The sequence below is a fragment of the Protomyctophum parallelum genome (genome assembly GCF_964188405.1).
Source record: "Protomyctophum parallelum genome assembly, chromosome: 22".
NCBI classification, from domain to species: Eukaryota; Metazoa; Chordata; class Actinopteri; order Myctophiformes; family Myctophidae; genus Protomyctophum; species Protomyctophum parallelum.
The window spans coordinates 13,476,687-13,490,521 of NC_139714.1; the positions used below are offsets into that span (position 1 = coordinate 13,476,687).

A 13,835-nucleotide genomic window follows, 5' to 3' on the forward strand; every position below is an offset into this window, starting at 1 on the left:
CTTTCTAATGATTTGATCAGCCCAAAACATTGTGTTTATTGTCATGATTTGTCACAACACCGCTTTGTGTAAACGTCTTTCAATAAATTTCAATACATTTTTAAAAAGTCTAGGAAAATAATCATTTCCTATAGGCCCTCGTCATAGGCGGGACTGCGACGCTATAGCCTACAAAACTTTACTTTACATCAAATGATACAGATCTACGGGCTCACACCACGTTGCCAAGCAAGAGTCTGAATTGGGAAGGTAGAATATTGAATAAACTAACCCAGAATACAGAGCAAGTCAAATAACAGGCACAGACACATGAAATATTACAAAGTCTGATATACAGTACATGAGATAAATGATAATAAAAGGAAGCAGCAGCAAGGATAGATAGCACTACCGGAAGGCAGATATAGGCCTACTGTATATGCTTGTTGTGCAGGTGGAAAACATATCCTATAAAGATGTACTGTACTAGTAGTTAGCGTATTGTGCTGAATATAAGACTATGTTTTATACACGTGCGTGCGTGCGTGCGTGCGACGTGCGTGCGTGCGTGCGTGCGTGCGTGCGTGCGTGCGTGCATGCGTGCGTGCGTGAGTGAGTGCGTGCGTGCGTGCGTGCGTGCGTGACTCATGTGTCTGTACTCAGACAGGGGTCAATGGGTCATACTCAATCACATAATGGAGGCGGTTGGCACCGCTCAAAAAGTAACATTTTACTTTAACATACATTTTACTTTAACATAGTCCACATAAATACCATAAATATTGGTTTTGGTTAAAATAACGTCAAATGTATTAGAATAAGCTGTGGATAGCAGCTCTAAAATGACATCAACTGAATGAAGTTGATATGAGTCATGTGTTTAGCAGCTAAGGTCATATGTTGTCGTAGAGCTTACAGCTGACGCTTTTGTCTTTACTGCCTGTTGTGTTGTGTTGTCTCTCTCTCTCTCTCTCTCTCTCTCTCTCTCTCTCTCTCTCTTCCTGGGGGTGTAAACAATGTCTTTCACGGCCAACAATGTGCTTTGCAGCGCTCTGGCTCGCGCCGTTGGATAACTCCAAGCGGGAGGCCTAGCCTAGCGGATGCTGCGAGCCAAACACAGCGGAGACACAGGTAGCATGCTAATCCTAGCAAACAACACCTTCATTAGCATTGGTGCGGGCACTCCGCGAGTAAACGAGACGCAATGTGCAGCGTAGAACGGATGGCTGTGAACACAGCAGTGGTATAAGTAACTAAGTACATTTACTCTTTAGTGGAGTGTTTCCAATTTTCTTTACTTTTACTTCTACACAAATATATCAACTAAAATATTGTACTTTTACTTCACTGCACTTATTTGAAAACTTTAGTTACTAGTTACTTAGGTTTGTATTACTAAACATACATAAACCATAGTTTTAAATGTAACAGAATATTTCTACATTGCAGTATTGACACTTTTACTTCATTAAAAACATTTTGTACTTTTTCCACCACTGGCGGTGCACAATTAATGAGGCAGGGAGAGAGAGAGAGAGAGAGAGAGAGAGAGAGAGAGAGAGAGAGAGAGAGAGAGAGAGAGAGAGAGAGAGAGAGAGAGAGAACCCATCACTTGGATCTGCCAATTAGTGCTCCTCTCTGAAAAGGTTACACGTTTGCGAACGATATGCGTTTGGAATACGTTCAGGAGACATTTTACAACAGCTTGACAGCGTGACTTGCAAATAAGAGCGAGACGTTTAGTGTGTTTACTCAGTGATATGTTTGTTACCCCAGCTGGGAGATGAAGATCGAAAGCGAGAACCATTAAGGGGGGAAAAGTTAAGGATTGAAATAGAAGAAAGAAGAGAAAGTGGGCAAATGGAGACGTTTTGAAAGTTGACAAAATATAATTATATGATATCGTCTCTGTCGGGTGGAAACGTCCTATGCCCTAAATTCCAATGAAAAAGTAGCATATCTACAAGCTCAAAACACAGCTGCGGATCTGCAACTTTTGATGCTTTTGTGTGACGCTGTAGTATAATTATGATCAAGTAAGGGCGTTCATTTACGAAAAAACAGGAATATGGAGTTAGAATATGGAGATACATACAGTAAGAGGTTTCTGCCCGACAGCAACGTTATATAAACGCACAAAATGTTTTTTGAAACAAAACATTTTGAAACCGTGTGAAATGGTTAATCTACATAATGTAATAATGAGTCTACTTTTACTTTTGGTACTTACTTTTGTACATTTTGAATACACTTACTTGTAACAGAGTATTTCTACAGTACATGATGGTATTGATACTTTTACTTAAGTAAAACATGTGAGTACTACAGTAGTAGCCTACTTCTCCCATCACTGGCAGAGGCAGAGAATTTAGATACTGTATGTCACCGCAATTATTTAAATGAAGATAAGTTACAGCAACATTAGCGTCGCTGACACGCCTTCGCATCATACGCTAATAGACAGATATATTCTCTCCGCATCAAAAGGAGGAGGAGATAACATTCACTTTGACACAATGTTATTTCTAAATATGGCTTCCAATCTGTCTGGCTGTCACACATTGGCGGCCATGTTGACAGCCTAGTTAGGTGCTAAATTGACAGCTGACAGACATGCATTGTGGGAAGACAAACATCGCCGGGAGTCTGGGACAATGTCTGGCTATAGCGGAGTAGCTGTGGCCTCCTGGGGATTTGTCAGGTGTGTGTGTGTGTGTGTGTGTGTGTGTGTGTGTGTGTGTGTGTGTGTGTGTGTGTGTGCGTGTGTGTGTGTGTGTGTGATCTGTTAGCATTATGTTATGACATAGAAACATAGCTTTTTCAGAACACTGTCAGGATGTAGAAGACATTTTTAGAATCTGATCTCAGGTAAAAATGGGTTAGCAAAATGTAAGCTTTTTAATGAATACAATGTAATTGTGTATGGTAGAGCAGGGGTTCTCAACGTTTTTGGCTGGGGACCCCCGGAAATGCTTTGGCCATGCCCATGTCTCGATGCATTCATTCAAGGCTTCATGGGGTGAGTAAACTAGAAAATAAGTCATTGTGTGGGTGACCAGTGACGTAACAAAGGTAAGTGATAGCTTGGTGCAATAGAGAGTAAAGGAAGGTTAACTGAATGCTGTGTTCCCTCAAGGGAGTTTTCAAACTTCCACAAAATCCTCTTCTGAGAGACAGGGCAAAGGACGTCAATGTCAATGGGGGAAGACAGTGAAATGTGAGCGCTTGAAGGGAAGGGTTGACGCAAGTTAAAAAAAAAAAGACCCTGCCTTTCACCTGCCGAGCGAGACGAGACATTAGCATAACGCTGCTGTCGGGCGGAAAATCTGTACAAAACCTGAAGACTGAAAATAGACGATCTACAAGCTCAAACTGTGTAACAATACCATTGTTCCTTTGGTGTACAAATGGTTATTTTGGTGTACAAATGGAACCAAATGGACCAAATGGACGCTTCCGAGTCCATTTCGTTCCATTTATAACACTCTCAGCGTTATGGGGCTCCTTAAAAGGTTTGAGAACCACTGATCTAGGAATAAATACAAATGCCATTAATAATAAAAAGTGCAGCTACAAGTTAGTAGATTAAATTAATAATGTAAATAGTACACTAACTGGCTGTAAATGACATATGATCATGTGAACAATTACATGGTATCAGAATGCCATAAACTGACTTGACTGATACTTGTCGATACCAATAGCTGCATTTTAGGCACAGTATCAGCAGCTTTTCCGATACCGGCAACAACTCTAGTCGCAATGTGATGCACTTCGAGCTTGCAGAGCTGCTACTTTTGTGCGATGCTTTTGTATAGGCCCTAATGAAGTAGGGCATGAATTCACGCCCGACAGTGACGATAAATAATGCACGGCGACAGCAACCATGGCTTCTGATAGGCTGAGACAGGGCATGATTGACAGAGGAGTTCAGGGCGGTACACACACACACACACACACACACACACACACACACACACACACACACACACACAAATAAGTCAAACACCCATCTGTGGTGTGTGTTGACACACACCTATATACACATTTCCAAATAAGCTGATTGATTGGTAAAAGTTTGGCAAGGATAATGAGCAAGATCACATGCACTATAGAATAAATAAACGGCAGAGAGAGAGAGAGAGAGAGAGCCTCTCAGACCAGGGAGGTGATTTCAAGGTTGATTGGTAACAACAAACTATATAACAGCACACTCCCCCTCAAGACCCCTCCTCTTTTCAAGATCACTCCTCTCTTCAATGTGTGTGCGCACACTTGCGTGCGTGCGTGCGCATGTGTGTGTGTGCGTGCGTGTGTGTCACTATAGGGACTAATCTTAATGCATTGTTAATTCAATGTATGTCACTCGATCTCCCTAGTGGGACTTCCGTCCACTTCTCTCTGTCTACTGCTGTTTCTTCTTCTTCATTCTGCCTGTGAGAGCACACTAGTAGGCCAATCAATACAGTAATTGATCGTACGCTCTAGTGCGCACAACAGGTAGCAATACCAATATATACCATGGCCTCTCTTATTGTATATGAATCCATCAATAATCAACCAGTCCTCCACACAGCGTACTGTGCTTACTGTACATAAGTACATTTTTCAGTATAAAAATGTGTTATATTTTTTACTTTTACGCCACTACATCTCAGAGGAAAATAGTGCACTTTTTTTTTACTCCACTACGGTTATAAGAACTTTACTTTGTAGATGTTTTATTACAAAACACAAATTACCCAGTTAAGCCCAATATATATTTTGGACATTAGCCGATCTACAAGCCCACATGTGTCTTGTGAGCATTGTGAGTACATTTTGTATTCTGGTAAGTAAATAATGTAGTACTTTTTCCACCACTGCACACACCCACCCACATCCACCCACACACCCACATCCACCCACACACACACACACACACACACAGTCACACACACACCTCGATATCCTGCCAGTACTTGGGGATATTGAACACTATCAAATGCACCGCTCTGGTTTCAAACAGTTAAAATAATCAATATTGTTTGTTCATGGTTGATCTTGGTGTTATTGATCAGTCAGGGCATGACATATCCACGTTGAAAATCAATAATCGCTGTGACGTAAACTGGCAAAATAGATGAAGCATCACGTTATATAATGACCAATAAATAAAATAAATAGTATAGTCCATACCCTGCTCATACCCGTCTAGGCTATGGGACCGAGACAGACTAATGATCCAATAATAACACAGCATTGCCGTCCGTCCAGGATATGGGAATAGGGCGTTACGGACAAACGCAAACAGCAATATATCCTATATACATAATGTATGGCTGCATGTATGACCACATTCACATCATTCATTCATCAAAACATGCATGCAAACACAAAACACACAATTGCTGAAAGTGGAAGAAGACAAAAAGGAGTCAAACAGCACAGGGCTGTAGATCCTCTGCCATCATAAAACACATGGTAACAGTGAGTCATTATCACAGTGGTATAGTTGTGTATTTCAATATGTTCCTTGGTCGTGCACCAGCGGTTGGAACAGAACAGGACAGAACAAACATGAAGAAAGAAGGGGGCTGTGAGCCTGTACCACCACCAGCCTCACAGGGGGTCTCACTTACACTGACCCGCCGTGAGAGCAGGGGGGGGAGGGGGATGGTGGGGGGGGAGGGGGGGGGGGGGGGGGGGGGGGCGAGGTCGAACAAATGGATCACTCTGTGTGTGTGTGTGTGTGTGTGTGTGTGTGTGTGTGTGTGTGCATGTGAGCGTGTGCGCGGACTGAGGAGCAGGGTGGCAACTGAGTCCAACTCTGATGGAAGCTGGTCACTTGATATTTTTGGACACACAAATGCAGGTGCATGTGTGCTCGCACATACGCACACACCCAGGCACGCACGCACTCACCAGGCACGCACACACACACACACACACACACACACACACACACACACACACACACACACACACACACACACAAGCTCTGACTCACATATAAGAGGTGTAGGCATATTGGCAGACATGAGACAGATGGTCTCATCAGTTCCCTCAAACCAAGCCTTTCATCCATTTTTAAAGGGAGTGGTTCCACTATACGATCTATAAACACCGTTTGAAGGTGTGCAATGAAGAAAACTGCTGACACACACACACACACACACACGCACACGCACACGCACACGCACACGCACACACACATGCACATGCACACACGCAAACACACATGCATGCTTTAACTGCACATACTGTACGCATGCACATGCACAGATATATACTATATCTGTGCATGTGCACAGATATATATATACTATATAGATATATATGCACTCACTCACGCATGCATGCACGCAGCACGCACACACACACACACACACACACACACACACACACAAACTATCCACCACTCCAGGGCACAAGAAACCAATTTTCAATTTAAGGTGGAAAGGGAAATCTACTGGGCCCCAATGGTCCATAAGATGAACCATCTCCACTGGGATGAGCTGCTGTGTTTGTGTGTGTGTGTGTGTGTGTGTGTGTGTGTGTGTGTGTGTGCAGACAGACAGAAAGGCAGGCAGACAGACAGATGGAGCGATTATAATTTAGAAACTCCAGAGAGAGAGAGAGAGTGCGTGCGTGTGTGCGTGCGTGCGTGCTTGCGGGAGAGACAGAGAACAATATTGGACACAGAAGAAAGGGAGAGTGATATGATTGGATAAACGTTAGAAATGTTCATTCATTCATTCACACATTCACTCATTCACTCATTCGTATGATAAAGGAAGTTCATTCATATATTCATTTGAATGTTAAGGAATCTGCATTCATTTGAAAGTGAAGATATATTCATTAATTTGAATGTTAAAGAATATTCATTTGAATGTTAACATTCTGTCTTTCTTTCATTTGAATGTTAAGAGATATTCATTCATTTGAATTTGAAAGAATATTCATTCATTCATTTGAATTTGAAAGGATATTCATTCATATACTCATTCATTCATTTGAATGCAAAGTGATATTAATTAATGAATTCATTAATTTGAATGTAAAGTGATATTCATTCATTCATTCCAGGTTGATCTACTGCAGGTTGGACCAGAACCAGGTGGACTTGGCACTGAGCCCTGCGGCGCCGTGCCAGGCCCAGCGCTCTCAGACAGCTCTGGTTTCAGGGCTGTATAAGTGATGCCAGTGGGTTTGGTTTGGTAATGGATCTAAGAGGGGGCGCTGGCACCATGCCGGGACCCGGGAAAGCTATCCCGAGGCCCGGCCGTGTTTGGATGGATGGATGGAAGTCTGAGTGGATGGAGGGCTGTGCGGTGAACCCAGGAGGATACCCACCCAGAACCCTAACACACTGATCCATGTCTGTGTTTGGGTGAACCCAGGAGGATACCCACCCAAAGCCCTAACACACTGATCTATGTCTGTGTTTGGGTGAGAGAGAGAGACAGAGTCACAGACAGAAAGGCAGGCAGGCAGACAGACAGAGCGATTGGAATTTAGAATCTCCAGACAGAGAGAGAGAGAGAGAGAGAGAGAGAGAGAGAGAGAGAATGTAGTAAGAAAGTAGTGAGAATGAGGAGTTCAAGGGTGTGTGTGTGTGTGTGTGTGTGTGTGTGTGTGTGTGTGCGCGCGCATGCACGTCACTTACATGTTGTGTAGGACACACCAGCCACAGTGGGGGTCTCCTGATCCCAGACATTCACTGCAGGTCGAGTACTGACCACAGGCCTCCACCGGAACCCTGGACAACTGCACACACACACACACACACACACACACACACACACACACACACACACACACACACACACACACACACACACGGTTACATATAGCACATAGTCATAATATACTACTGTATATGACAAAAACGTAATGGTTGTAAGTGCGTGAAGTGCGTGCTGTTTTCAGCGCGTGCAGACGATGATTAGCACATAAATCCTCGTGCTCGTTAAGGTCTTCATTGCTGACAGGTTAGGTTGGGTGTTAAGGTCTGCTGTGAGGCCGTGGGTGTATCCATTACTGTACACTGTACGTATGAATACGCTTTGACGCTTTAATAGCATTATTCCTCTTATGCATGGCTTTTTAAACCTCTCCAGACCCCCATATCTACCCAAATCCCAGGCTAATGAAAAACATATTTCACATTATATGCCATGTGGGTTGAGAGCACAAAAGCGTCTGCCATCTCTACAGCCTTTCCTCTCTAAGCCCAAACAGGTTTTGAGCCCTTTCTGGATCAGGGCCTGCGCTTGAAAATGTTGAAAGCTTTGTTTATATTAGTGTTATTAGTAATAATTCAAATCCAATTATGTTTGGGGGCCCACTTGCATTATCCCCACCACTGGGCCCGGGGCCTCAGGTTGAGAACCACCGTTCACAGCTTGGTGGGTCTGCATGGAACCAAGAACAATGTGTTAGCGTTCATCTGTCTGTGTTATATGCACACACGCAGCATGCAGCGCACACACGCATAGAGGGAACATGGAACCAGAGTCGAAGAAAACTAATTTTAATGGCATCATTCTTCTTGGATATACGGTGTGTGTGTGCATGTGCGTGTGCGTGTGCATTTGTGCGTGCGCGTACGTGTGTGTGTGTGTGTGTGTGTGTGTGTGTGTGTGTGTTTTCCCACTCGGTGCGAATGTGAAGGGTTGTCTGAAGAGAAATGCTCTCATATCCAGCAGAGGTATAAATGTCCATGGCTGATATATGAACAGCTCTATCCGGAGGCAGATAGATGTGTTTACACTCACTTTCATCTAAAACTCTTATTTCAAGTCTGAAGTGTTGAGTCTAGGCTTATAGACTCAGCACACACGCATGCGCACACGCACACATGCACGCACACATGCACGCACGCACGCACACACACACACAGTGGTATCAAGGAACTAAGTAAAATGAGTACCCCTGTACTTATTTTGCTTGAGTATTGCCATTTAAATATTGTACTTATTTTTTTACTCAAATACAATTATTTGAAAACATTTGCTACTAGTTCCGTTTGAATATTTAGATTATTAATGCAAAAAAAAATACAGCCGTTGTACAAGCGCACAAGGCGTCACGTCCCAGCGGTACGTTGTGAGGTTGTAGACAGAGGTTTCTGTACTTTTACTTTACTTTACAGGCTGTACTTAGCTATATTTTGATGCCAGTACTTGGTGTACTTTCAATACAGCACTTTTACATGTAACAGAGTATTTCGACATTGTGGTATTGCTTACTTTTAAGAAGTCAAATACAATGAAATACATCCAACACACACACACACACACACACACACACACACACACACACACACACACACACACACACACACAGTCATAAACCCATCTCAGTCCCACGGTGATGATGTCGTCTGGTCTCCTCTCCCGGCTGTCACTGGCAGGCCTGCTCGGAGTGACAGCGGTCATCTACCAATGACGGCTCATTAATCAAACACCTCGCCAGTGACAACCCGCTGTCGTGGTGCCACGCTGTTACCATGGCGACAGAGAGGGGAGAGAGAAGGGCACTATATATATATATATATCCAGGCTCGCTTGCCCGCCCCCCCGCCTGGTGCTCTGCGACTCGGGGTCCATGCCAGTCAAAGTACAACATATCCCTGTTAACTCATCAGTGCATCCACGGCAACGCTCCGATCCCACCTCGAGGAATTAGTCTACCCACAAAACTTGGCTTCGCTCTCTATTGAAATTCAATGGAATGACAGTCCACAGTCCACACATTACAAATACTCAAGTATTATACCAATACTCAAGTTTGTGTGTACAACGTGAGCCAATGACGTATTGACTATGACAAAACTGCTTATTTCATTCCAGCATCTAATTATGGTTTTCACAAAACCCAGCCGATGGAATTGAACAAGACACTTTGCATTTATTATTCTTTTCTGCGCATGCACACACACACACACACATGCACATTTCGGTTACCATTTCATTTGACAAGCGACTCTCGAAAAGGTCAAGCACCCGCAGAACTAGTTTCATACCCTGTCAGACTTTGAGTGGCTTCTCTCTCTCTCTCTCTCTCTCTCTCTCTCTCTCTCTCTCTCTCTCTCTCTCTCTCTCTCTCTCTCTCTCTCGCTCCCAGAGTTGGAGACATTGCCTTGTCTTGTGTTGTTGTCATTACAAGTGTGAATGGACCTGTAAGCCTAGGAGGAACCGTGGAAGAACTGCAGCCATCTCAGCTCTTGAATGCACCCCACTTCTATATGTGGAAGAACTGCAGCCATCTCAGCTCTTGAACACACCCCACTTCTATGTGGAAGAACTGCAGCCATCTCACCTCTTGAACACACCCCAATTCTATAGACCGATTCCGTACCGGTTTCATGGTCGCAGCCTACGTATTTCCTGTAGGCGGACTCGACGTAGCTGCGGGGGTAAAACCCTCACCAGGCGCACATCTTCCACTACAGTGAACGGCAGAGTGACTGATGTTAGTTTGCCTCAAACTTTACTCCTTTACCTGCTTTTTTACTAACACTAACATTACAAAGATGCCCAGAACATCGAGATGAACCTGTGTAGTTTATGGCTGCTCCAACAGTAGTGGCAACATAACAAATAAAATAAAACGGAATGTCTAATATCCACCGCGATGGCTGAGACCAGAGCCATTGAGTAATGGTTGAGACAAAGCAGTGAAGAATCCTGCAAGATACATAATTTCAGTCTTACCCAATACCCAATCTTTCTGTTTTATGAACACAAGGCTGCTGTATTTTATACCTCATACTAAGCATTTAAAGTATGAGGTATAAAGTACAGCAGCCTTGTGTTAATAAAACAGAAATATTTGGTATTGGGTAAGACTGGCGTTATGTATCTTTCACTGCTTTGTCTCAACCATTGCTCAATGGCTCTGGTCTCAGCCATCGCGGTGGATATTAGACATTCCGTTTTATTTTATTTGTTATGTTGCCACTACTGTTGGAGCAGCCATAAACTACACAGGTTCATCTCGATGTTCTGGGCATCTTTGTAATGTTAGTGTTAGTAAAAAAGCAGGTAAAGGAGTAAAGTTTGAGGCAAACTAACATCAGTCACTCTGCCGTTCACTGTAGTGGAAGATGTGCGCCTGGTGAGGGTTTTACCCCCGCAGCTACGTCGAGTCCGCCTACAGGAAATACGTAGGCTGCGACCATGAAACCGGTACGGAATCGGTCTATATGTGGAAGAACTGCAGCCATCTCAGCTCTTGAACGCACCCCACTTCTATGTGGAAGAACTGCAGCCATCTCAGCTCTTGAACGCACCCCACTTCTATATGTGGAAGAACTGCAGCCATCTCAGCTCTTGAACGCACCCCACTTCTATGTGGAAGAACTGCAGCCATCTCAGCACTTGAACGCACCCCACTTCTACAGTATATGTTAGAATAGATTATATATTCTATATAGAAAGGGCCAATTCTTTGGGGTGCAGAGCCATTTTTATGGGTTGTGAGTAATAGAAAAAATATTTTCACAATTATACATAATTATTGTTTTAAAACAAAAAAGTATACACGTTGTATTATGGTAAACATTGTACAAAATAAATCAGGGATTGGTTTTCAAAATCAATCACTAAATATAAATAATAATATAAAAATACATAAAATAGCAGATCTATTTGAGCTTGTAGATATGTTGGAAATAGGTCTTAAGTTTATCATTAGTATAATGTATGTTTCTAATGTGCCCTGAGATTGCAAAATAATTATAATTGAGTCTTGAGTTTTGTAAAAACTGTTGTCTTCATGCTAGTTGTTTTCCTTCTGGTCCGATTGGGAAAGATCGATATATATATATATATATATATATATATATATATATATATATAATAATTAAGGCACTTAGCAGGTGCTCTTATCCAGTGCAACTGGTCAGAGTAAGCATAGAGTAAACAACATGCACCCTAGTCAACAAACAACAAGGTTTGTTTGATGTAATAATCACAGTGGAGTGCAAAGAGAGACAGTGTAGTGAAAATTAGGGAAGTAGGTAAACAATTAGCCTAGCGTCTGTCTAAACAACATATTCTCTAAATGCATAAGCACATACTGAAAAGGTTATTTTAATGAGCTTTTGAGTTGTTATGAAGTGCTTAGCCTATAATTATGCAGGGCTCTACAGGACTCATTTGTTTTCCTTTTGTTACTGTTGCTTTGTAGCCTGGTAGACCTCGCATGGTCGCATGAATTCACATTATCATGTGTTCTGAGAGTGTACAAATGGAACCAAATTAACGCGTAATTTCTACACTCGTAGAGTTATGGGGGTCCTTGCAATTAACACATTTTGAGAACCACTGTGCTACACTAAATGGAACAGAGCTTGGAACAAGGCCCAATTACTTTCCAATATGTCTGCTGTGCACAGAGACTATAGTTGAAGTCCTGACGTCACTCGCTCATCCCCCGGTTCTGCCTGGTTCACGGAAATAATTTCTCAATGGAGAATAATATTGGGTTGTGGTGACCCACATCTTGAGACTGTGAGAGACATTCACCCAAGAGGTATTGTGCCTTTAACACTAGCATGTCTGAACTAAACTCACCTACTACTCTGACGGTCAAGATGACCGTGTTTTTTTTAGGTATAAGTATGCCTAAAATCATATTTACAAAACGTTTCAGATGGAAAAAAAAACAGAGATGATTTGAATCGAATATTTAGAAAAAGTCATGCAAGGGGAACTTTCTCAAGACTTCATGGGCAAAGAAAATGCACTTAAAAATCTCAAAATCGGTCAGAAAGACCGCTCCGACGTGCGAGTGTTAAGAGCACTGGGAAAAGATGGAGAACTGAGTGTTTCCGGTTCCGGGTTAATGTGTTGTTGTTGTTATTATTACCAGAGAGTATCTGTAATACATTTCTGTGGAAGAATCAGTAAACTACCTCTACGCAACTTGGGTTTCCTGTCTCGCTGTTTCCCACTCCACAGGGTCATCTTAAAATCGTTTCATATAAGCATAGTGGTCCAAAAATAAACAAGCTGTCTCTGCGTTGTTGTCAGGGAAGTGTCTCTGTATTGTTTGTGACAGTCAGTCACTCATATACTGTATGATACAGTCTGTTTTTAGCAAAGAAATTACTAATTCAGTAGCAGTAACAATAGCGTTTTCTTGTCAGTTGATTCTTCATATCCATATGAGTGAAGCGGCATGGATGATTTGTTAAATTTTCAAACACAGTTATTATATGAGGCGATCTAAAATCCTCCTATGAGGATTACAATGCAAATAAAAATGCACAAACAAACATGCGCGCTCACACACCAACTCACTCACTCACTCTCTCACTCTCTATCTCTCTCTGAATTATCTCTCTCTCTCTGAATTACTGAGTGAATAGGAGGGGGCGACTCCTCTTAAAACTCAACAGATTGTGAGATAAGAAGTCGTGTGCGTGTGTGTGTGTGTGTGTCCGTGCGAGGCTGTGTGCGTGAGTGTAAGCATTAGGGATGCATGTTGGCATGTTCTAGCTTCTCCATTGTGTGTAGAAACCATTAGCATAAGTTAGATAAAGGGAATGAGGTGGAGATAGTATCACTCAGATAAGTGTGTGTGTGTGTGTGTGTGTGTGTGTGTGTGTGTGTGTGTGTGTGTGTGTGTGTGTGTGTGTGTGCGTGCGTGCGTGCGTGTGTGCGTGTGTGTATGCGCATGTAAACTAAGCTCACGCAGAGACTTAAAATGTGTGTGTGCTACTGTATGTTGTTGCATCTTGAGAGAGATAGATTCTCCTGTCACTTCACTTACAATTTACAATTTAGTCATTTACAGCAGACGCTCTTAATCCAGAGTGCTTTGCAGTATAAGCAAGGTAAACATGAGGTATCAAATGCATA

General features: G+C 42.7%; 1 protein-coding gene across 1 annotated transcript in view; it reads right to left on the reverse strand.

Moving 5' to 3' along the window:
• plxna4 (plexin A4) overlaps positions 1-13,835 on the reverse strand; it is a 345,542-nt gene that overhangs the window by 120,299 nt on the left and 211,408 nt on the right. Inside the window, 1 exon segment of the mRNA XM_083757955.1 lies at positions 7,631-7,731. Within this exon segment, the coding sequence (XP_083614081.1) occupies positions 7,631-7,731 (101 nt within the window).